The 22,973-nt window shown below is 32.6% G+C and overlaps 1 protein-coding gene across 1 annotated transcript; it reads right to left on the reverse strand.

The window, feature by feature from the left end:
- Window positions 1-8,612: 8,612 nt before the first annotated feature.
- LOC114738941 (uncharacterized) lies at window positions 8,613-20,314 on the reverse strand. The gene is made up of 9 exons (XM_028927005.1): window positions 20,229-20,314; window positions 19,828-20,130; window positions 16,788-16,863; window positions 16,506-16,664; window positions 14,200-14,922; window positions 13,115-13,972; window positions 11,681-12,409; window positions 10,668-11,516; window positions 8,613-9,083 (listed from the first exon to the last, which is right to left on the reverse strand). Exons 1-9 carry the CDS (start codon window positions 20,312-20,314, stop codon window positions 8,613-8,615), a joined length of 4,254 nt encoding a protein of 1,417 aa, XP_028782838.1.
- Window positions 20,315-22,973: the final 2,659 nt, after the last annotated feature.

Raw genomic sequence — 22,973 nt, forward strand, 5'->3', positions numbered from 1 at the left:
CATGAGACATGGTTCTAAGGTCATCCAGGGTGTGATCAAACTCATCCGCAAGTCTTGCATAAGCCACTTTATCTAGTAGTTTCAATGCATCTTCCTTTGAATTTTTAGTTGTCCTTCTCTGATCTTTGTTTAATTTTATATATTCAAAACTAAAGTTCTCCTTCACATGCCTTTAACAGTATGCATGCTTTTCACCCCCCAAATATTACTTGTATAGCTCCAATTATAGAATTATGTCTGTCTGACACAATAGTCAATTGCATTGAACCAACTATTTATTTAATCTTGTGAAAAAACCACGTCTAGTCCTTAAGATTCTCTCCCTTCACCATTGCTATTACAAATGATAACATCTCATTATCTGCATCATATGCCGATGCTGACAGTAATGTCCCCTTATATGGATTACTTAAATGAGTACCATCAACATATAATATAGGCCTTACACCATTCAAAAAACCCTCAAAATATGCACAGTATGCAATGAACACATGCTCAAATCTATTACTAATAGAGGCCTATTTAACAACTGTTTTATTATCAGTTTTCTTCAATCTTTCACATAACCATGGTATTAACATATAGGACTGTTCCGGTTTCCCATGTATTTCTTCCATTGCCTTTTCCTTTACTCTATAGGCTTGATGATATGTAAGCCTTACACCATACTCCCTCTCCAACACCTTCCTTATCTCAATGGACTATTTTTCAGCATGCTCCCTTATCTCTTCAACTATTACTGATAATGTCAATGCAACACACTCACCATAAGTCATAATCAGATTGTCTTGTGCTGAATGAATGTGCTCATTGCCAAATGTTGTCATATGTAATAGATGAGTGTTCTTCCCAATAATATTTGCACATATATTCTAAGGACATCCTTCTACTTTACACTTCACATTCATCTTCTCTTTACTATTCCTAACATATCTCACTGCAAACTTCTCTGCAATATTGAACTTGTACATAGCTTCCCCAAAGGCAACAGCATGTGGAACATATTGGCTCACTCCTATAAGCACTCATGCCCATTTCATATAATTCATCTCGCCCATCAGTGTTTCCTGACTCTCTAAACCACTACACTTGCTTTTTTAACTTGATCCAACCCCTTCAAAAGTCAAGCATTCAACTCCATTCTTAACATTCGTTGGCTTATGTTTATCACCAATGGTTATTTCAACTGCATTCATTTCTTGTGAAAGTCCCAATAAATTCCCAATCCTGCCACCATAATACCAAGTTAGGACTCTTATATTTAAATGACAAGTTTGATTATCATAGCAACAACTATGTTAATGAACATGACAACTTCAGTTATGAATATAACTCGTCCGCGTATAGTAATTATAACATTAATAAGTGAAATGACAGCTCTAGATATGGAAAATCCTTTTTTATAAAGTAACATGTATACATATCTAAATAACAAGTCCGCATATGGTTATTACAACTTTAGTATCTAAAATAACAAGTCTACATCTACAAACTATTGGTTGGTAAAATAACATATCTACATAGCTAAATAACAAGTCGGCATGTGGTAATTACAACTTTAGTTAGCCACATAACAAGTCTTCATATAGAAACCTTTTTTTTTTATACAAAAGTCTCCTTATAGAAACTACTAGTTAGTAAAATAACGTCTGCAAATCTAAATAATAAGTCCGTATATGATTAATACAACTTTAGTAAGCGAAATAACAAGTCTACATATGGAAACCACTACTTATGTCTAATAACAAGTCTGTATTTCTAGGGTCTGTTTGGCTCAAGGAGAGGAAGGGAAGGAAAGGGATTTTAATGGAGGGAAGGGGAGGGGAGGAGAGTGGAAGGATTTTAATATTACCTTGTTTGGATTTATAAAAAGATAGGGGAGGGGAAGAGTTTTAATATTACCTTGTTTGGTTCATGAGGGGAGGGGAGGGAAAAATGCTTTGACATGAATAATTTTACCTTTATTTTATTTAAGATTATTTTTCAAATTTTATAGAATGTTTAATAAAATAGAATTGTAAATAACATTTAATATATTGAGCAATATTTATACCAAAATTCTAATATACTCTAAAGCGTGAAGTATTATTAAAAAGAAGGCTGAAGTAATGTTCAGCCACAACTTGCACTATATCCTATCTTCGAATGAAATATTTTGTCAAACAAATAAGCTCATTAGACGTGGGACCTGGTTTTCATCTATTTTTATCTTTATGGCTAGAAAGCTTCGAGGATTTAAATTTTGACATATAAAATTATATATGTCAAAATTTAAATCCTCAAAACTTTGTTCATTAAATCGTCTATTTTATCTTTTCAAATTTTACCTTTACATGCAAAGGAGAGAGCAGTGTCTGGAGACAAGAAGAAAATGATTTAGAATAGTATAGGGATATTAAAAATAAATATGGGCATAATGATCACAAAATGACAAAATATTACCCTTTCCCTCCAAATCCTCCCAATTTTGGAGGGGAGGTTGAGGAGGGGAGGGGAGGAAAAAAATTTTAAAATTTTCCCTCCCCTCCTAAAATTTGTGTGTTACCAAACAAGGAGAAATGATTAAAATCCTTTCCCCTACCCTCCCCTTCAAATCCCCCATACCAAACACACCATAAAAGACAAGTTTACAAATGAAAATGACATGTCAACTAAGTTAAATAACAAGTTTGCATTTACAAATTACAACTTAAGACTACAACACCATTAGCTTCATTACAACATTTCTATACGAATTAGTAACAATCTATCAGCAAATAACAAGACTCAATTCAAAAACATAACCACTTACATGTCTGGATTATTATTCCTTGCTCTAGGTTCCCTGTCATTCCCTTTCCCTCTTATATACACGTGAGCACTGCTGTTTGAAATGACTTTTCTAAATAAACTGATAAACTTAACTTTTTCATAGTAACTTTAAGAAATAACTTTTTATAAGTGAACCATGCTAACAACAAGCTCAAATTATATCATAATCATATAAACTAACTAATTATATAATAATATTATCCGTGATAGAAAAGAGTAGCACCCAATCATATATTCTATCACAAATAAAAGAACTATCCATAACTCATTCAAATGCAAACTATGTAAGAAATGATCAATCTCATCTAATATGGTTATACAACAACACATTATATAGTTCATAAATTAAAATAGTAAGAATTAAATATTAATTCATATTTTATAATAAATTTATAATAAATACATGCAATCCTAGGCTTCTGACCAACTACCAACATACATACCACAACAGCACAACTCAAAGGACATAAAACATAATAATGCATGAATCAATTAAACACAATTTGTCCTAAGGTGGCAATATCTAGAAAACAACATAACTCATAAACTAAGGAGAAGCTACAAGTTGCTAATGTAGCTTTACTCCTTTTGAGCCTTCCCTAACGTCCCTCCTTTGAAGTTTCACCTAAAAAATATTAAATAATAGGGATGAGACAACATCTTAGTAATTAAATCCCTATCTATCACACACACTAGCATGGACTAGCGAGGTATCAGGTGGGATACACGGAGTTAATAACAGTCAATAGACATTTATTTAACAGCTAGACTCACAATAACTATATAAGTAAAATATTTTCGCCAATTTCATGCAGCTGATAATTTCAAAAGAGATAATATATTTCATTTATTCAAAAGATATAAATATCAAATGAAGATACCATGTCATATACAATCAATGAACCCCAAATCTATCCTTATATCCTCCTTATTTCCGCTGACCGGACCCATGGGTTAAGTTCTTTCCATTTGACTGGCTACTGTGACAAGCTCACCACACAAGTGATATAAACCGGTCAAAGACCACAGAGCACTCGGTGGACTATGGGTCCCCTCTCAAAGAACTAGTAGGATAATAATAATGGCCAACCATAGAGCTTCTTATGAAGGCCAATATCACGTGGCAAGTATATAAATCTTAGTAACTCTAATTACTTCCTTCCCCCACCTAAACTAGATGCATAAGGTTCACAATAACACATTTATATGCGTAATCAATTGAATTCCAGAATAATACCTCATAGTCATAATCATTAATTTCCAACAACACAAACAATTTCAACCCTTTTCAAATTAGTATCCCACAAGACAGTTCATATAAAACATAATATACATATACAAAAATTGGTTATAAAACCACTCACTAACTTCATACCAGGGCATGTAACAAATAGAAATTTAATTACCTGATCTCCTAGCTAATAGTTAAGTACAAACAAGGCCCATACTCAAAAATGCCACAATAGGGTTTATATCTACAATTGAAATTAAAACATTATCTCTACAATATTAGAGTAAACTACTCACAAATTTCTAGCATTTAACGCTCCATCTAATACTTTCAACTATTACTCAAAATTCTAGCTCGAAAGGCTTTTTCTAAGGTTTGGGATAAGAACATATATATAATGATTTATATTCAATTCCTAGGTTTTCTTAACTTACATTATCTTTAATTATTAAATTATATTATTTGAATTACCAAATTCATAACCTAGATAGAGAACCCTCAATTTATAGCTTATGTTCTATCTTTGAAGAATTTAGACAGACAACTTCAATATGAGTTAATTTATTCTTACTGTAGAAGTCTAATTATTAATCCAATTATTGAATTTGATGTCTTACATGTCACAAGTCTACTCTCTAAATTTCGGGTTAAGCCAACAGTAAATGAATTTAAAAACACTAATTTACTATCTAGTATTCTATCTACTAAATCTAAAAAAATAAATAACAAAGTACCTAATAACTTGTAACTCAGATATTGAATTGACGATCCAACCGTTAAAATTGACGAGTACGAAGTCCAGGACTAGCTGACCAAATTACAGTAAGATCTAATAGTTCATGGACTCGTAAACAACACTTTATTGAGACTATCTCAGTTTTGTGGGAAAATCATTTAATTCATCTTTAACTCTCCTCTACTACCACCTATATATAGGCTCACAGAGCTCCCTCTTCCCATTATTTAGTCAATGTGGAACTTCTTAACATTACTATTTTATCTATCTTCCTATTATTTAGTCAATGTGGGACTTCTTAATATTGCTATTTTATTCATTTTCTCATATATATATACACACCCACACACATATATATACATATACATAAGATCATAATTATTTTAGTTGCATATATATATATTCAACCTCTTTTTTTTTTATTGAATCATAATAAATATCTACTTAAACCTGAGGGACAGCAAAATTAGGATGTTACACAATTATTATATCTAAACAAGTTGCAAATATCACCATCATCACAAAGATCAATCAATGTACTCTCATCAAATTTAACTTTATACTTAATCTCATATCCACTACCATCATTATTGCCTATCCACTGTGATATTATTCCACACAACTCGTCTATTATTATCCATTCTTTTATACTGGTTACCCTTACACTCCCTCTAATATATTTAACTACCCCTTCACAATTTGCTTCAAAATGTCCACCAACATGCACATAACAAAACAACTCCTTCCCACACCTTCTTCTATTATTGAAATTCATTTTTCATACTAACCTACAGCAAAAATTTATGTTTATGTCAATACATCAGCTTCACTAATAAATATTTACACATTTATTCCATCAACTCAATCATCTACATACCAAAATAAAAACACGCGACCTCCTGTCTTCCCAACTTCACTTTAGGGCTTCACAACTTCAACACCCAAAATCATGGCATCCTTATTCCCTCCTTCCACGGCAACACCTGAACCTTTACACTCAAACTAATGCCCATTATCCTGCCCACACTCTACCAAACCACTACACTCCTAACCCTTCACCATCGCCACCAATACCATGCACTGCAAATGAGAGATCGCCAATCACACTAGAAAAATAAAAATATAAAAATATCCCACCTCCAACTAATCACAACCTCCTACATTTTGATATCTTTCATCTTCAACTATACCTCCTATTTCCTCCTGTCCTCCAGCCTACCCACCCACACAGCAAAGATGAAGATGAAGAATATCACAATGCGCAATTCTTAGAGGGAAGAATAGAAGAAGAGTTTAGTCAGTAAGTTACACACTTCATTGCCAATGTTGGAAGCTCTTCCATCCCAATATCACACACACGTAGGGTCTTCCTTCTCCAGCTCTCCCACCATTATATTTCTTGTCTCTACCTTCATTAAAGAGTCAGAATGGTTGAGGGCATTTTGGACATTTTACCCACGTTTTATATTTGCAATTTGGGACCAAGTCCTTTGAAGCTATTTTCCAAATTCAGGGTGCCAAATCGCAATTTTACATATTAGGGGTCTTTATTTGCAATTTTCCCTTAATATTATATTTTATATTTATATATATTGATATAAATATTAATATTAACATATATGTCAATATGGGTATAGTTTAACATATTTATACGTTAATTTTTATATATTTATATCATATCTATATTAATAAACATATATGATAAATAATGTCATATATATATGTATTTAATTTTGCAACAAAAAGATAAAATTTTATCACATGGCAGGAGGCTCAATACTACATTGAGGTGGTCATGGGCTCAAATCTAGAAAAGGTGCATTTAAGAGATGAAAATATTAAGCTGAGCTGTGACACTAATTTTGGGATTAGGTCATTGTGAACTGTTGCTAAATAGTTAATGAAGATGTTTTTTCCATTCTATTATGTTTATTCTTGAATTAATATACTTTACCGATTCTTCTAAAGTATTGCTCAGATAATGGTAGAGGTATTCAGCTTTAAGAAAAAAATTAAATCAAATTAAATTATTGGACTAAACAAAGACTCATCAACTGTACTTATAGAAATTGAAGGATATGGCTTTTTTCCCCCCTAAAGTATAGATATCCTCCTATTGGAGATAATTCTATTCGAGGCACTATCAGGCACTAAATGTGGGCACTTCTCCCAACGGAAATTCGAACCTTGATTCGCCACGTTGTGAGGGACTAGGCCCTTCCGTTAGACCCTATCCCTATTGGTAAAGATATGGCTTTTAGTTGAATATAAAATTGAAAGATGGCCGACCATATTGCAGATGTTGCCCAATCCTCCCGATGAAAGAGAATACATTATTCCCCTAAAATTGAAAGAGGCTTTGTATTATTTTACTTTCCTGTACACTCAATATTACTGTTGTGAATCATTTCATTTATTAAAATAATATACTCCTCTTGTGCTTAATATAGGGCCTAATTTAGGAATAGATTTAAGTCCTATAGATATGGCATATTTTACATATTTATCAATTTTTTTCTCAAATTAATCCTATTGATATTCCCACAATGATAATCAAGTTGGAGAGGAAGGGGAGAATTGAGGAAGATAATTAGGATGTTTTAGGAAAAAAATGATATTAACTAATTAAACCAACATCCTTAATCTACTTAAATTAATTAATTAAGTCTTATGGACCAAAGGAGCATGTCATATTGTAAAATAATATTTTAAATTTATCAAAATTAACTACAAGTAGTCACAAAAATACAACAAGAGTTGAAGTTACGGGAGCTTGATAACTAATTCATTTACTCTCTCTAGCCTCTGATACTACTTTCGGTTCTTAATATAAAAGATAGTTTGATATTTAATTTGATTCTAAATATAATATCTCAATCCACTTTGTTTTAAATATTTATCCACCCTTACACAAAGTAGTCCATATATTGGTTGCATTTGTTAAAGGTTTTCATGAAAGGATAATTATAATATATATTATTAGTAAGTGTATTTTATTAGAAAAGACAACATCTATCTATTACAAATAATTAACTTAACTAATTTTCTTAATCTTCTCAAATTAGTCAACTAGCTCTTTTATTAAAAGTTGGAAGTAATATTTATTTATAACTAATTTACACATACCAATAAAAATATTTAAAAAATTAAATTTATTATAAAATTTAAATAATTTTTAATACTATCTTTATTAAATCGCACTGAACTTCAATATCATATTAATTTCTATTCCCTCTCACCAATCTCATTAATTAAATCTACGTATATATGAAAGAAAACTATTTAATACTCAATAAAGCTATCGGATGTTTTATAAAAGTGACCGCAAAGCAACCATATATATATATATATATATATATATATATATATATGGGGACTGGAGGTAGTAAATTAAAAAATTAATTAAATTAATTACCTGTAAAAAATAGGGAGAATCCCAAAACATAATATTAAATTTTAAAATTCTAAATCAGTCATGTTTACTGTAACAATTGACAATATTTAGAAAGTAAATCACAACATATTTTTGTAGTCATTCTTAATTTTGGATTTGAAGATTTTACACCTTTTTTTGAATTTTTCCTAAAAAATAAGTCCTGTTGGCAAAAAAAAAAGTATGGATAATCAATAGATAAAATTTTTAAAAAATTGCAAATATAAGAGGAAAAAAAAAGAAGATTGGGATATTATACATATCAAAATAAATCCCTTAATTAGCTTTTATATTTATTATTTATTAGTGGAAGGAGTAAAATTTAACATGCATGTCATCTTAAAAAAAAAAAATACAAATGGGATTCAAATGAGGATCTTGAAATAAGTTCCAAAACTTTGCTAATATACGGTAAAGCTCTGCAGTCCTTTGAGGCTTTCAAGTTTGCATTGGGTCATTGATGCTGGAAACAGGCTCTTGAGTTTTTTGCATCCATGAACATGGACATGTTGCAGAGCTTGAAAGCTGAGGATTTCTTGAGGGTCCTCATTCCAAACTTGCTCCAGATTGGGTAATTCTTCCAATGTCATTCTTTTCAGCTGAAAAGACAAAGGCGTGGACAAGGGGCCCAAACCAAATATTGCCTTTATGGAATCACAATCTTGTACTCGTAAATCTTCCAAGTTACTCAGGAAACCAAGCAAATGACAAGGGATCACATAATGCGATAAAAATTTGCATCCAGCCACTGTCAAAGTCTTCAACTTACTGAAGCCTCCATTAGGAACTTGCATTACACCATGCCATATATCTTCAAGCTCAAGGTGATATTCAAGCCCTAAATGTTGCACACCACGTATATATTGTGCAAGCTGCTTAGAGGCCAAATAATTCAGTTTTGTTACTTTCTTGAGTTTCATTATATTTATACGTGCAAATTGAAAATAAGTAATATTTCTTCCTTACTTTTGTCACCTTCGACTTCTCCCCTCCCAAACTTTTGTTGATATTTAAATGAAAGTTACACTTGCAAAACAAATGAATATTACAGTTTTGCCAATTTCATTTCTAACTTAAATAATTAAACTTTCCTCCAAATGAAACATTAAATACACTCAATTAAATGCGTTTGAACAAAAATCAACAAATTTACAAAATGACTACAACCTTTTAACTTTGGTAAATTTTCATTAATTCAAAAAATTATATGTTCTGTTCATAATCAATATTAGGACCGTGCTACCCACTTGAGGTTAACTCAGATGGCAAAGACGTAAGCAAAAGGTCAAGTTCAAACCCTCCCAAGCTACTCCAATATTTAATGTAAGATCTGATTAAGTACCTTGAGTGGATTAAAGATATTAGTTAAATTAGTTAACATAATATATTTTATCTAAAACACCCTAAGCAGCTTTCTTATTTTCTTCATTCCTTCTTCTACTTGATTATTGTTAAAAAAATAGGGTTAATTTTAAAAAAATTGATAAACATGTGAAATAGGTCTTACATATAAGACCTACATCAACTCTCTAATTAAGTCCTATTATAGGACCAAACTCTAGAGGATTAAGGGTGTGCGTGTGTGTGTGTGTGTTTTTTTTTTTTTGTATCCATTGCCCTCAAACAAGCTCTTTATTTGCTATGAACTGTAATTTAATATAATGTGAAATATATAAGAAGAATTATTGAAATTCTAAATTTAAATCACATTTGTTCTTAAAAACCACTATGTTATGAAAATTAATGAATACCTAAAAGGAAACAATACACACAAACAGAGATATTAATTCACCACTTTTTTCCTATTCCGTCTTTTCCTTAAAAAATTTCTACATTTTAAAATTTTTATATTATTAATTTTAGAAGATATCCTCCTATCAATAGAGGAACTACCACATACAAATAAACTAGTTCAAAATAAATAATTTCTTAATCTCCGCCTTTGCCTCTCCATTACCCATCTCGATCATTAATCAATTCTTAAATGGTCTTGAATTAATATTTTACATAATAATGTTTTATTTTTCATTGCATTTCAAACCATTTAGATCAAATTTTAATAGTTTGGATTTATTTATTTCTTTCATAATTTTATAGTTTAACAATAATTTTGAAAAATATTAACGTATGACATTTCAAAATTGATCTAATGGTAAAGATGTGCGGTGGAGAGAAAAATAAATGGATATGTTATAGAAGCAATTAAGTATTATCTTCAGGAGATAAGTATGTGCCCAAAAAATGTCATGATAAAACATTTTTTAACTTTGAAATAGAAGCTTGTAATTATATCATTTTCGTACCAAAATTATTTTTCCCAAAATGTGAGCATACATACATAAGTTTTTTTTTTTGGGGGGGAAAAATGCATGCGTATAATAGAAATTTAGAAACAAATATCATAAGACTATAGTGCATAACAGCGTAAAGGAAGAAAGAAATGGGATAACACTTACCTGTGAGGCAAAAAACGACTTTATGGAGGCATTTAGATCCGAGGTGAATTCATCATTGGGCTGAAAATTGAAGCATGTAGATAAGATAACCCTAGTTGAAACTTGCAGACGCTTAGAGAAAATTCTCATTTTAGGGCATTCTTCAAAAGTAAAATGTTCCAAACATGGGAAGTTCAAAGTATAATCCCCAGAGTAAAAGCAACCAAGCCTTGGGAGAGACACAAGAGTCAATGTTTTGAGCTTACTGAATGTTATATCATCTTCATCAGATCCATCTCCTTCTTTAGACACTATTTCTTGTACGGATGCACAGCTTTCAATGAATAGCTCCTCAAGTAAAACTAAACTCCTTGCAGTTGATAATGTGAACAAGGATACCAATCCATCACAGTAATCCACATGCAATTCCCTTAATTTTGAGAATGACACAACGGAGGGTACCAAGTTCCTCAAACATGGACAATCCTCCACCTCCAAGGTTTCTAGGTTTTCAAGGATTGGGGCTACCCATAACTGCTTTAACCCAATGGATTCTAGATACCGAAGACGAGTTAGTTCCAATCCTTTGAGGTGTGGGAACAATATGTCATTATCAGGATCCAAATCAGGTCTTTGGGAGCTGAAAATTTCTTTGAACGTGCTACAAGCCACTTGGAGCTTTTCTAAATTGGGAAGTGATGTCTTTTGGAAAAGCTCACATACTGGAAATTCAACTGAATCTTCATGAAAGCATTGCAACACAAGAAATTTCACCCTTTGATGAATAAAGTTTGCCTCACACTTTCCTTGCCAACTGATATTCATGATTTCTGCCTTGCTTAGTGACAATTTTTCAAGGTTGGGAAAATCCTGGTAAGAACCAAATCATTATTAAACTAGGAAAAATTAATAAGAGGATCTATTACAGACATTTTCTTATATTAATCAAACACGTGAACAATATCTCTACTTTCATGTACTTAAAAAAGAGCTTAACTTTAATTTATTAGAATCAGTCAAAACATATAAGATACCTTTTCAAATGAGACAATGACTTCCACGTCTATTGGAACATGACCACGACCCTTTGATGGAAAGATTGTCAATTGATCACAGTGATATACATCCAATTTCTTAAGCTTCGGCCACTCTACATTGTTCAGTCCTGAATAGATACACTTTAGCTCTGGCAATACCCGTAGTTTCAACTCAATCAAGCTAGGGAAGATGACTAAATTTCTGGTAGCTTCTTCTGTTGAGGCAATCTCTTCGCTTGCAACAATCTCAAATAATCCCTCACAACATCCAACTTCTAGTATTTCAAGGCTTCCAAGTTTGCCTTGGGACATTGATGCTGGAAACAAGCGCTTAAGGCTTCTGCATTCTTGAACATAGACATGTTGCAGAGATTGGAAGTTGAGAATTTCTTGAGGGTCCTCACTCCAAACTTGCTCCAGATTGGATAACTCTTCCAATATCATACTTTTCAGTGAAAAAGAGAGAGTGGTGGACAAGGATCCCACCTCAAATATTGCCTTTATGAAATCACAATTTCGTACTTCTAAATCTTCCAAGTTATTCAGGAGACCGAGCAAATGACAAGGGATCACATAATGTGATAAAAACGGGCAATCATCCACTATCAAAGTCTTCAACTTTCTGAAGCCTCCATCAGGGACAGTCATTACACCATGCCACATCTCTTCGAGCTCAGGGTGATATTCAAGCCATAGATATTGCGCACCACGTGTATATTGTGCAAGCTGCTCGCTCAGGGCAAATAATTCGGTTTTATTTTATTTTTTTTGATGTGTATAATTCGGTTTATTACATTCCTTCAGTTTCATCATATTTACATGTGCAAATCATAAATAATTAATATTACTTTAATTAACTGATTCTTCTCACCTTCGACTCCCCCCCGCCCCCAAACTTTTGTTGACTTTCCTCCATATGAAAAGTTAAATACACTCAATTAAATGCATTTGAACAAAAATAAACAAATTTACAAAGTAATTACAACCTATTAGCTTTGGCAAATTATCATTAATTTAAAAAATTATATGTAAATTTCATAATCAAACATTTAGGTCAGATATTATTAGTTTGGATTTATTTATTTGTTTGTTTTCATAATTCTTGTACTCTAACAATAATTTTGGAAAATATTAAATTACAACAGTTCAAAATTTTATTAATAGTAAAGATGTGTAGTGTGGAGAAAAATAAATGGATATATTATAGAAGCAATTAATTATAATCTTCTGAAAATAAGTATGTACCATAGAAGAAATATCACGAAAAAATATCTTTGAACTTCATTTCCGTAACAAAATTATTTTTCCAAAATGTCAACATACACACATTAGTTTGTATTTTCGCAACAAAAAAAAAAAGCGTATAATAGAAATCTAGAAACAAATATCATACGGCAACGTAAAGGAAGAAAGAAATGGTATAACACTTACCTGTGAGGTGAAAAGCAATTTCATGGAGGCATTTAGATCCGAGCCGCAATGTTGTAGAGGAAAATTTGTGCATTTGGTGGGGGCAGTCGAAATTTTCAGATTCTCAGCTGCATTTATGGCTCCATAAGAGAAAACTCTCATTTGGGGACATTCATGGACAGTAACAAGTTCCAAACAAGGGAAGTTCAACGTAGAATCCCCAGAGCAAAAGCATCTGAGGCTTTGGAGAGACACAAGAGACAATGTTTTGAGCTTGTCGAATGTTATATCATCTTCATCAAATCGATCTTCGTCTTCAGAAACTATTTCTTCTATGGATGCACACCTTACTATGGACAGCTTCTCAAGTAAAACTAATCTCCTTGCAGTAGTTGACAAGGGGAACAAATAAGCCAATCGATCACAGTCATATACATGCAATTCCCTTAATTTTGAGAAAGATACATAAGATGGTACCAAGTTCCACAAACGATGACAATATTGCACTCCCAAGAATTCAAGGTTATCAAGAATTGGGGCAACCAACGATTGCTCTAAACCAATGGATTCGAGACGTGGCAGAGAAAATAGTTCCAATCCTTTGAGATGTGCAAACAACATGTCATTGTCAACATCAGCATTTGGTTTTTGAGAGCTGAAAATTTCTTTGAACTTACTACAACCCACTCGAAGCTTTTCTAAATTGGGAAGTGATCCCTTTTGAAAGAGCTCATATGGAAATCTGTCTGAATCCTCATGGAAGCATTGCAATATGAGAAATTTCACCCTCTGAATGAAGTTTGCCTCACACCTTCCTCGCCAATCAATATTCAAGAAGTCTGCCTTGTTCAATGACAATTGCTCTAGGTTGGGAACACCCTGGTAAAAACCAAATTATCAAGAGACAAGGAAAGAACAATAAGAGGATCTATTTCAGATGATTTCTTAAATTAATCAAGCACATGAACAATATACAGTTTGGAGTGAAGAGGGAGAAAAAAGCTCAGCTTTTGTTTAGGACATGCCAAAATATGAAATAAAAGACTAAAATGACAACTATGTTGCCATATAAAATTGAAGAATTAACATATGGAAGGGGAAAATACCTTTTCGAATGAGACAATAGCTTCCACATCAAATGGAACACGATCATGACCCTGTTTTGGAAAGATTCTCAATCGGTCGCAATGACATACATGAAATACCTTTAACTTTGGCCATTCCAGATCACCTAGTTTGGGAAAGATGCACTTGAGCTGTGCCAAATTCTGTAGATGCAATGTGGTTAAATTGGGAAACATAATTGAGTTTGAAGCCGTCCCCCTTAGGATTGTTTCATCGTTTGCAATAATTTCTACCAATCCCTCACAAGATCGCACTTCTAGAAATTCAAGGCTTTCAAGTTTGCGTTGGGACATCGATGCTGTAAATAAGCTCTTGAGGCTTTTGCATCTATCAACATCCACATGTTGCAGAGATTGGAAGTTGAGAAATTCTTGAGGGTCCTCGTTCCAAATGTTCTCCAAAGCAGGAAGTTGTTGCAAGCTCAATGATTTCAAGGGAATATAGAACGGGGAAGACAAGGATCCCACTTCAAATATTGCTTTAACAGAATCACAATTTCGTACTCGTAAATGTTCCAATTTACTCAGGAAGCCAACCAAATGAAAAGGGATCACATAATTTGATAAAAATTGGCAACCATCCACTATCAAAGTCTTCAACTTATTGAAGCCTCCATTTGGGACTTTCATTGCACCATGCCATATGTCTCCAAGCTCAGGGCAATCTCCAAGCTTTAAATATTGCACACCTGTAAGTAGCACAAGCTGCTCCAAAAAAAAAAGTTGATATATTAGATGATTATGTATTGCTTTTTTGAGTTTCATTATAAGCAAATGGAAGATAAATTCCAAATGCACTATGATTTATTGTAAATGTAAAGTTAATTTTTGAAATTGACGGCATTTATTATTTTTGACCCATAAGAAACCATTTTAATATTTTAAAGAAATTCTAATATTTTAAGATTGCAGATCCATTTGGAATTTCCCTACAGTTTGGCCCATTTTTCAGACAAATATTCTTTAAATTGATTACCATACCCCGCGATGACTCATGCAGTTAAACAACACGTAATATTATCTCTTACTATTAACAACATGCAAGCTAGAACGTAGACCATGCCACGTGTCGAAGTGTAAGCAACGAGAAACTGATCAGCATGTTAGGCAAAAGATACAAGTTGAGTAGTTGAGATGGAGGTAGGAATAAAACTTACTTGTGATTGAAATTTTAGAGAAAAGTTTTACCAAACTGTTATGAGACCGATAATGCCACATGACAATGAATGTTTGGCTTTGATGCTATATGTTGTAAAGAATGTTGGGCAAGTGACAGGAGCCAAAAATTAGGGTAGTTGAGATTAAGGTATTGAAGTGTATGTGTGGTTAAACAAGAATTGACATGATAGAAAATGATTATAATGAAAAACTTTTGGCTAATTAAAATGACAGAAAAAACGCATAATATGTATATTTCATTATAATAAGTTAATTAAAAAGTATTAACAATCAATTAAAAACTAGAAATTAAAATATAATTTCGGTCATGTGCGTGCGTGTGTGTATTTTCCATTGAGACAAAAGGGATATAGAATGATATGTTGATGCACAAAAACCACTAAAAATTCTACCCACAGCTAAAACAAGTATGGGGAACGGATAGGTACCTTCTCATTGAACAATTTCTGCACTGTGGTGTTGAGATCATTGCAGTTGAGCCAAACATAGTCGTTAGTTGAAGTATATATTGCTACAAAGTTGGGCGCTCTTATGACTCCTTGAGAGAAACATTTCATCTTTGGGCAATTTTCTATAGTTGGTGTTAACAAAGCTGAAAATTCTAAAGTGGCATTCCCCGAGTAAAAACTCATTAAGCTTGGCAAATGACTCAAAGTTATAAACTCCAGCCTTTCAAATATTATCTCATCGGAAGCTGATTCCTCTTTCTCATGGCAAACTATGTGTGTTATTGATCTACATTCAATTACCTCCATTTTATGAAGTTGCACCAAACTCTTGGCCACTGGAGATGAGAATAGAGAAACTAACCCATGGCATCGCCTTATTTTCAATTTTTTCAAATTGCAAAATGATACTGTAGAAGAAGACACCAGAATATTCAAATGAGGACAATCACTTATTTTCAGGACTCTGAGATTCTTACGAACTGGTTCCACCCACGAGTTATCGAACCCAATGGATGAGAGCAAAGGCAGCGATTCTAGAACTAATCGTCTCACTTGTGCAAGTATATTGATGATATGATCAATATCTTTAGGGCATTGAGAGGGGAACATCACATGTAGTGCATTGAAATTCCTTATCATAAGAGCTTCTAAATTAGGTACCTTCTCAAAGAATTTAAAAGGCAAAGTAGCTCCTCCTTCATAGGAATCACCGAAGCACAACTTCAGAAATTTCAGTTTCTGAAGCAGGTTATCAGGAAAATGTCCATGTGATAACATCATCTTGTCTTTTAGGGTTAAAGATTCCAAGTTCGAAATAACCTATTAGTGAAAACAGACAACAAAGAATAACAATAAGGATTGAGTAGATTGATACTTCCTCTTCACAATACAAGGGAAAAAGAAAAGAAAGTAAAGGAATGATGGAAATGAAGATCACATTACCTTTTCAGCCATAAAAAGTGATTGTCTGCTAATTGCAATATTAGCTTCATCCTCACATCCTCCTGCTCCTTGATGGCTTTGAAAATCAGATGCAAATAATTCCAACTTATTACAATTAAACGCACATAGACTCTCCAAGCTGGTAAATTCCAGAGTGTTTCTTCCAGCATAAAAGGACTTGAGGTTTGGTAAATGACACAGTCAAAGTGGTTAAATATTGGAATTCAAATTTTCAGCTAGCTCCCTTCGAATCTAAAATATTTTTATAATAAAATATATGACAATTTTAAAAAAGACGCATAAAATTTCAGAATAATATAATTTTTTTCAGTTAGGAGTTATTAAAATATGTAAAAAAATAAATTTAACAATTAAATAAAAATTCAAAAAAATTATACTGTTAGAGTGTTAGTAAGATATAATTAACAAAGTAGAAGAATCATTTGTTATCAAATATAAGTAATATTATATTACATATCTTTCATGAATATTTAATATCGCCTTCGCGAAAATGTCTCTTACAAATATTATTGATTTTCCTAATTTATAACAGAAAATAATAACTATGGTGGGTGCATGAGCAAAAACCCAAAAAAAAAAAAACTAGAGCAAAACCCCAAAAAAAAAACTATCTCCGGTCATTAACATAAAAGCTAGTTTGACATTCAATTTGATCTTAAATATAAGATGTTAGTCTACTTTTTCTCTAATATTTATCTATTTTGCCCTCAAGTAATCTCTATAGTAGTTGCATATAATAAGAAGTTATTATCAATGATACTTTATACACATGATTAGTAAGGGTATTTTAGAAAAGATAATATCTATTTACCATAAATAACTAATTTAACTAACTTTCTTAATCTCTTCAAATTAATCAATTAGATTTAATAGTGAGAAGCTGAGGTATACTTTCACAGTCCCCAAAACATGCATATGTGTAAAGAATCACTGGCAAGGTTACGAGAATCACGCGTGAATGTTTCTCTTTTATTATTTAGTGCGAATCTCCAGGATCAAGGGATAGATTAAGGATGCTTCAAATAAAACAATTCATCTGTTTTGTAACCTTAATCTTGTTAGAAGAGGCAAAACTTATTCTTGATCTTTCATGTCTCGCAAAGCATTGTCGACTGAATGTACCTTTGGCGTGCATAAAAGATCACAAGAATAAGTTTTGCCTCTTCTAACCAGATTAAGGTTACGAGACATATAAATTATCTTATTTGAAGCATCTTAATCTATCTTGGGATCATGGAGATTCGCATTAAATAATAAAAAACTGAAGCAAGAGATTTTGATTATTCCTAAAATTTAACCTCATTTTGGTTTTCAACTCCCTTAAATAATAAATCAAATATGGGCTTTTGATTATCAGTGTAATGTTCTACCAACAAAAGAAAAAAGCGCAAAACCACTGGTATTAACCCTCATGGCTGTTTAAACTGGTGAACGCTGCATTTGCATGGGCCTACTAATAAATAATAAATCAAATATATAACAAAATGTAAAGAGCCACCAGAAATCTGTAGTGAAAAAAAGGCCGACCATATTGCAAGTAACCACCCATTGCCCCATATCTTGATGAAAGTCAAAGAGAACCCATTTCCACAAAATTTAAAGAGCTTTTGTATTATTTCTTTCCCTATGTAATTCGATCTCAATGGAGATAATTCTTTCATGAAAATTTGTAGGAAAAAATTAACTAACCTATAAATTTTTATGATTTTACTAGATTTTTAATCAAGTGTATGTAATATTTTATCGGGTTTTGATAGTTTTACCTGCTTCTTTTAGGTCCCTATAATTTTTTAAATTAAGTCCTTAGAGTTTCACCTAATTTCTAATTAGATTTTTTTGTTAGAGTCCTAATGCCTATGCTATACCTCATATATATTTTTATTTTTATTTATTTTTTTATAACTGAAGCTCCTATCTTTTGTACATTGTTTGCCGAAATTAAAAAAACTCACACATTGTAATAAAATATATGAAAAGTTTAAAAAAAGATAGGTAAAATTCCAGAAAATTATACTATTAGTCAATTATAAATAATATATTCTTGTAAATTCTATATTTGACATCTATGTCTATTTATGTTTTATTATTAGCATTATCATCCTCATCGGCAAATTATTTACTGTTATAGTCAGATAGTCTCTCATTAAAGCCGGAAGTTGTCAAATTGTGACTTTAAAAAGGGGCAAGGGATGGACACAAGAAAAGAGGAAACAGAGGTGGAAACCCGCGGGCAATTATACTTTAATTTTTTTTTTTTTAATTAAAGACCAAATGCCAAACATAAAAAAATAAGGTTAAAAGGACAAATAAATGCTCCTAAACTATTGGTCAAGACAAAAATTAGCCTCCCAAAAATATAAAATCCCTAACAAATCAATTCGGCAGCAATGAAATTTCTGAATTTGGTGAAGTGACCTTATTGCCCCCCGCATAAAAATACTCAGACGTCCAGTGGTTGGCGGCAGCCACCACCGACCATCAGTTAGAGAATCTTTGGCAAAGATTGATCAAAGTAGGACTGGAGGTCTCAAATTATTACCCATAATTAAAAAAGAGTCACCAAAGGTCAAAATATAATTACATTTACATTGATTTAGCACTTTAAAATATTTTTTTTAATAGCATTCAATATTTTAAAGCAAATTTTGGCACTATTTTACCTTTAAAATTATTTTTTCAGTGACAACTGATAATCAACACCCTAAACTATTTTTGTTTTCAATTTTTTCTTTTATTATTTTTATATTAAAATTATAAAGAAATTACCTTTCACCTTCTCCCTTTTATTTTTTTCACATACTTTTCTTTCCATTTAAACAAGGGATCACCGTCAAAAATTTACCTTTTCGATATTGATTTATATTACTTCCAAATATATGAGTAGGCAATATAATTTTGGAAAAATACACACATATCTACAAGCTTTTTTTGTACGTATTGTAAATATTCTAAATTATGGCAGCCGGCCACCAATGCTTTTGTTTTTTTTTATAACAAGGGAAAGAGAAAAACAAGCTACTAGTCTCCAATATCTGCATCCATGACTTCCCTTAGTGCGTGTGCGTTATAGATCGTCAGGCCCAAGGCGTTGCTCAGCGCACGTTTGGCTAATCCGTCGGCAATCAAGTTGTCCATTCGATCGGTGACCTGGAAGCTTACTCGCCAATCTCGTTGGGTCATGAGTTTGAGCAGTTGGATGAGCATCCATTCGTCGTGAGTGTGAGGGGTTTGATTGCTAACTAAGTCCACCACTTCACCCGAGTCAGAGCGAATGTTGACGTACTTCACGTTGTTCTCCAAAGCTCTTTTTAGGCCCAAACCCCTGACACTCACGATGAACGGATGCTCATCCAACAGCTCAAACTCATGACCCAACGAGATTGGCGAGTAAGCTTCCAGGTCACCGATCAAATGGACAACTTGATTGCCGACGGATTAGCCAAACGTGCGCTGAGCAACGCCTTGGACCTGACGATCCATAACGCACACACGCTAGGAGAAGCCATGGATGCAGACACCGGAGACTAGTAGCTTGTTTTTCTCTTTCCCTTGTTATCCAAAAAAAAAAAAAGCATTGGTGGCCGGCCACCAATGCTTAAGCTCTAGTGGCATTGCGGGTTAAGATGGTTTTTTTTTTTTTTAAGTGAAGGGCTGTTTCCTAAACCATTAGGGGTACCTGGCTTTTTTTTTTTTTTACCATGATTTCCAAATTCTACTTTGTGTTTCCTAACCAATTAATAAGGATTGCGCAAATCCCAATCACCCATCTGAATTTTATAGATTTTGAAATTTTTTTAATGACAAATATGTAATTAGACCCATAGTTAATTTGTTTTTGTTAGAAATAAGAAAAATCACATTGTTGTAAGGACAGCATTAAATATTCGAGGAAATTTGTAATAATGGCTAATATATTCGATAATAAAGGATTCTGTTGGAGATGTAAAGTGTCATCAGTTTGTTAAAGTAGGCTCTATATATATAAAAGGTCTTTAGTTTGTGTGATCAGTGTGATGGGATGTGCATCCCAGCAATAATGAGATAGGGTAACTTGGGTTTCTCTTTAAATAGAGGATAAGGTCTCTTCCTCCCCAAATCTTGGGATTAGTCCATTGTGAATTGTTGCTCAACAGTTAACGAAGATGTTTTTCCCATTCTATTATGTTTATTCTTCAATTAATATGCTTTACAGATTCTTCTAATTTATTGCTCAGATAAATCGAAGGAGTATTCGGCTTTAAGAAGAAATCAAATTAAATTATTAAACTAAAGAGAGACTCATCGACTGTACGTACTTATAGAAATTGAAAGATAATGCTTTTGGTTGACTATAAAATTGAAAGATGGCGGACCATTTATATTGCTCTCCGTGAAAGAGAATACATTATTTCCAGCAAAGAGGGGCTGGGGGCATCAAACCCAACCAAAAGGCCTCAACCCCTTAACCAAGTACTCCCTCTGTTTCTTATTAGAAGTTTCAAATAACTAATTTATAGATAACGAACAAACAGTTAAAACTAGTTAAAAAAAGTTAGAAATATATTTTTGTTTTCAAATATGCCCTTGTAATAAATGAGAAAAAAAAAGGAAAGAAAATGCGATAAAAGAGATTATGACAAAAGAGAGAGAATGAATTATTAAGGGTAAAATTGTAAAATGTGCATTAAATATTACAACAAATACTAAATTGAAGCTTATAAAATAGACCACACTCCTTCCTCAGTTGAAGCTTATAAATAAATAGGACCGGAGGGAATAGTCTTTACAACTAGCTCTCCATGAAAATCTGTATTAGAAAGAAACAGATTCCTAATATCTGACACTAGAACCCCGCCTAGCTTCCAGTCCGGGCAAGAGGCAACATCCCTTGCAACCTGAACAAGACCCAGACAATCGGATTCAACAAAAACTTTTCCTAAGCCACGATCTTAATTTCCACTTGCCAACAGCACCAAGAAGAGCTTTCTCCTCGCATTCAAAAGCTAAAGACGCCAACCCTTGTTGGCAAAAGATGCCAACCGCATCACCATTCTCGTCCCTAATAATAAAGCCAAATCCGCACTTTCCTGTGGAAGGAATAAATGAACCATCAATATTAAGCTTAGGTCCGTTTGGTACAAAGCTTTGAAAATAAGGAATAAAAATTAGGATTGGGATTGAGAAAAACTATCAAAGAGTATTTAGTATGAGTAATTTCTTGTTACATGAGGTTAAATAATCCCATTAGGTGGGATTGAAGAATTTAGTCCATCTTAAAACATTAGTTTTTGGAGGCATTACAGTATCAATATTTGCTGAAATATTATAAATGGTGTTAAAGTAGTGACATGGATTCACAAGATGGGGCTTAGCTGGATTTTGTGTACGGCTAACATATTATGTGGAGGGGGAATGAGATTTCAAAATACATCGCAGTGAATAGCTTCTCCAACAAACAATGAGAAGAAAAACAAAGGAAGCTAAACAACTACATTTTGAGAACCTATTCTTTGTTTTTTTCCTCATTATTATTTATACAAGATCCAACTAGGTGTCATCTTGTGATTCATATTACCACTTTAATATAATTTATGACATTTCAGTATATTTTAACATTGTTACACCTCCAAGGACTAACATTTTAAGATAGTCTATGGGCTTGAAATTCGAAAGACCAAAACCAAAGTAGTCTCAAATTCCAAGGACAAAAATTATATTAACCCTATTAGTTATTATTGGAGGAAGTAAAATTTAAGATTGAAGTTGAACTTCCCTTAATTGTCGCTTTGGGGTTACTCCAAAAATTAACCGAATTAATGCAATATAGTGCACAACTCGGGTCGTTTCACTTTGAGGAGCCGAAAACGAAATTAAACCCTAGTAAATAAATGCAAGTAACCTAAACTATAAAAAGAGATTTTTTATTTTGAAAAGCTGTTAATTAAATACTGCGAATCAAATTGAAATTAAAATACCTTTTTTTTTGTTTTTATATAAAAGTGATTAAAATGAATGGAGATTAAAGAAATGAAAATGAGACACACAAATAACACTTATAAAAATCAATCCTTCAATTCAACAACGCAGGCAATCATCACTCTAAAAGATGTGGGAGTTAAAAACAATGAATTAAGAATTATAATTAAGCTTTTGATCCAACAACCGAGCCACCTCGAGTTGCCACAA

Source organism: Neltuma alba, unplaced genomic scaffold (assembly GCF_004799145.2).
Source record: "Neltuma alba isolate B1F8T4 unplaced genomic scaffold, ASM479914v2 tig00013725_pilon, whole genome shotgun sequence".
Lineage (NCBI taxonomy): Eukaryota > Viridiplantae > Streptophyta > Magnoliopsida > Fabales > Fabaceae > Neltuma > Neltuma alba.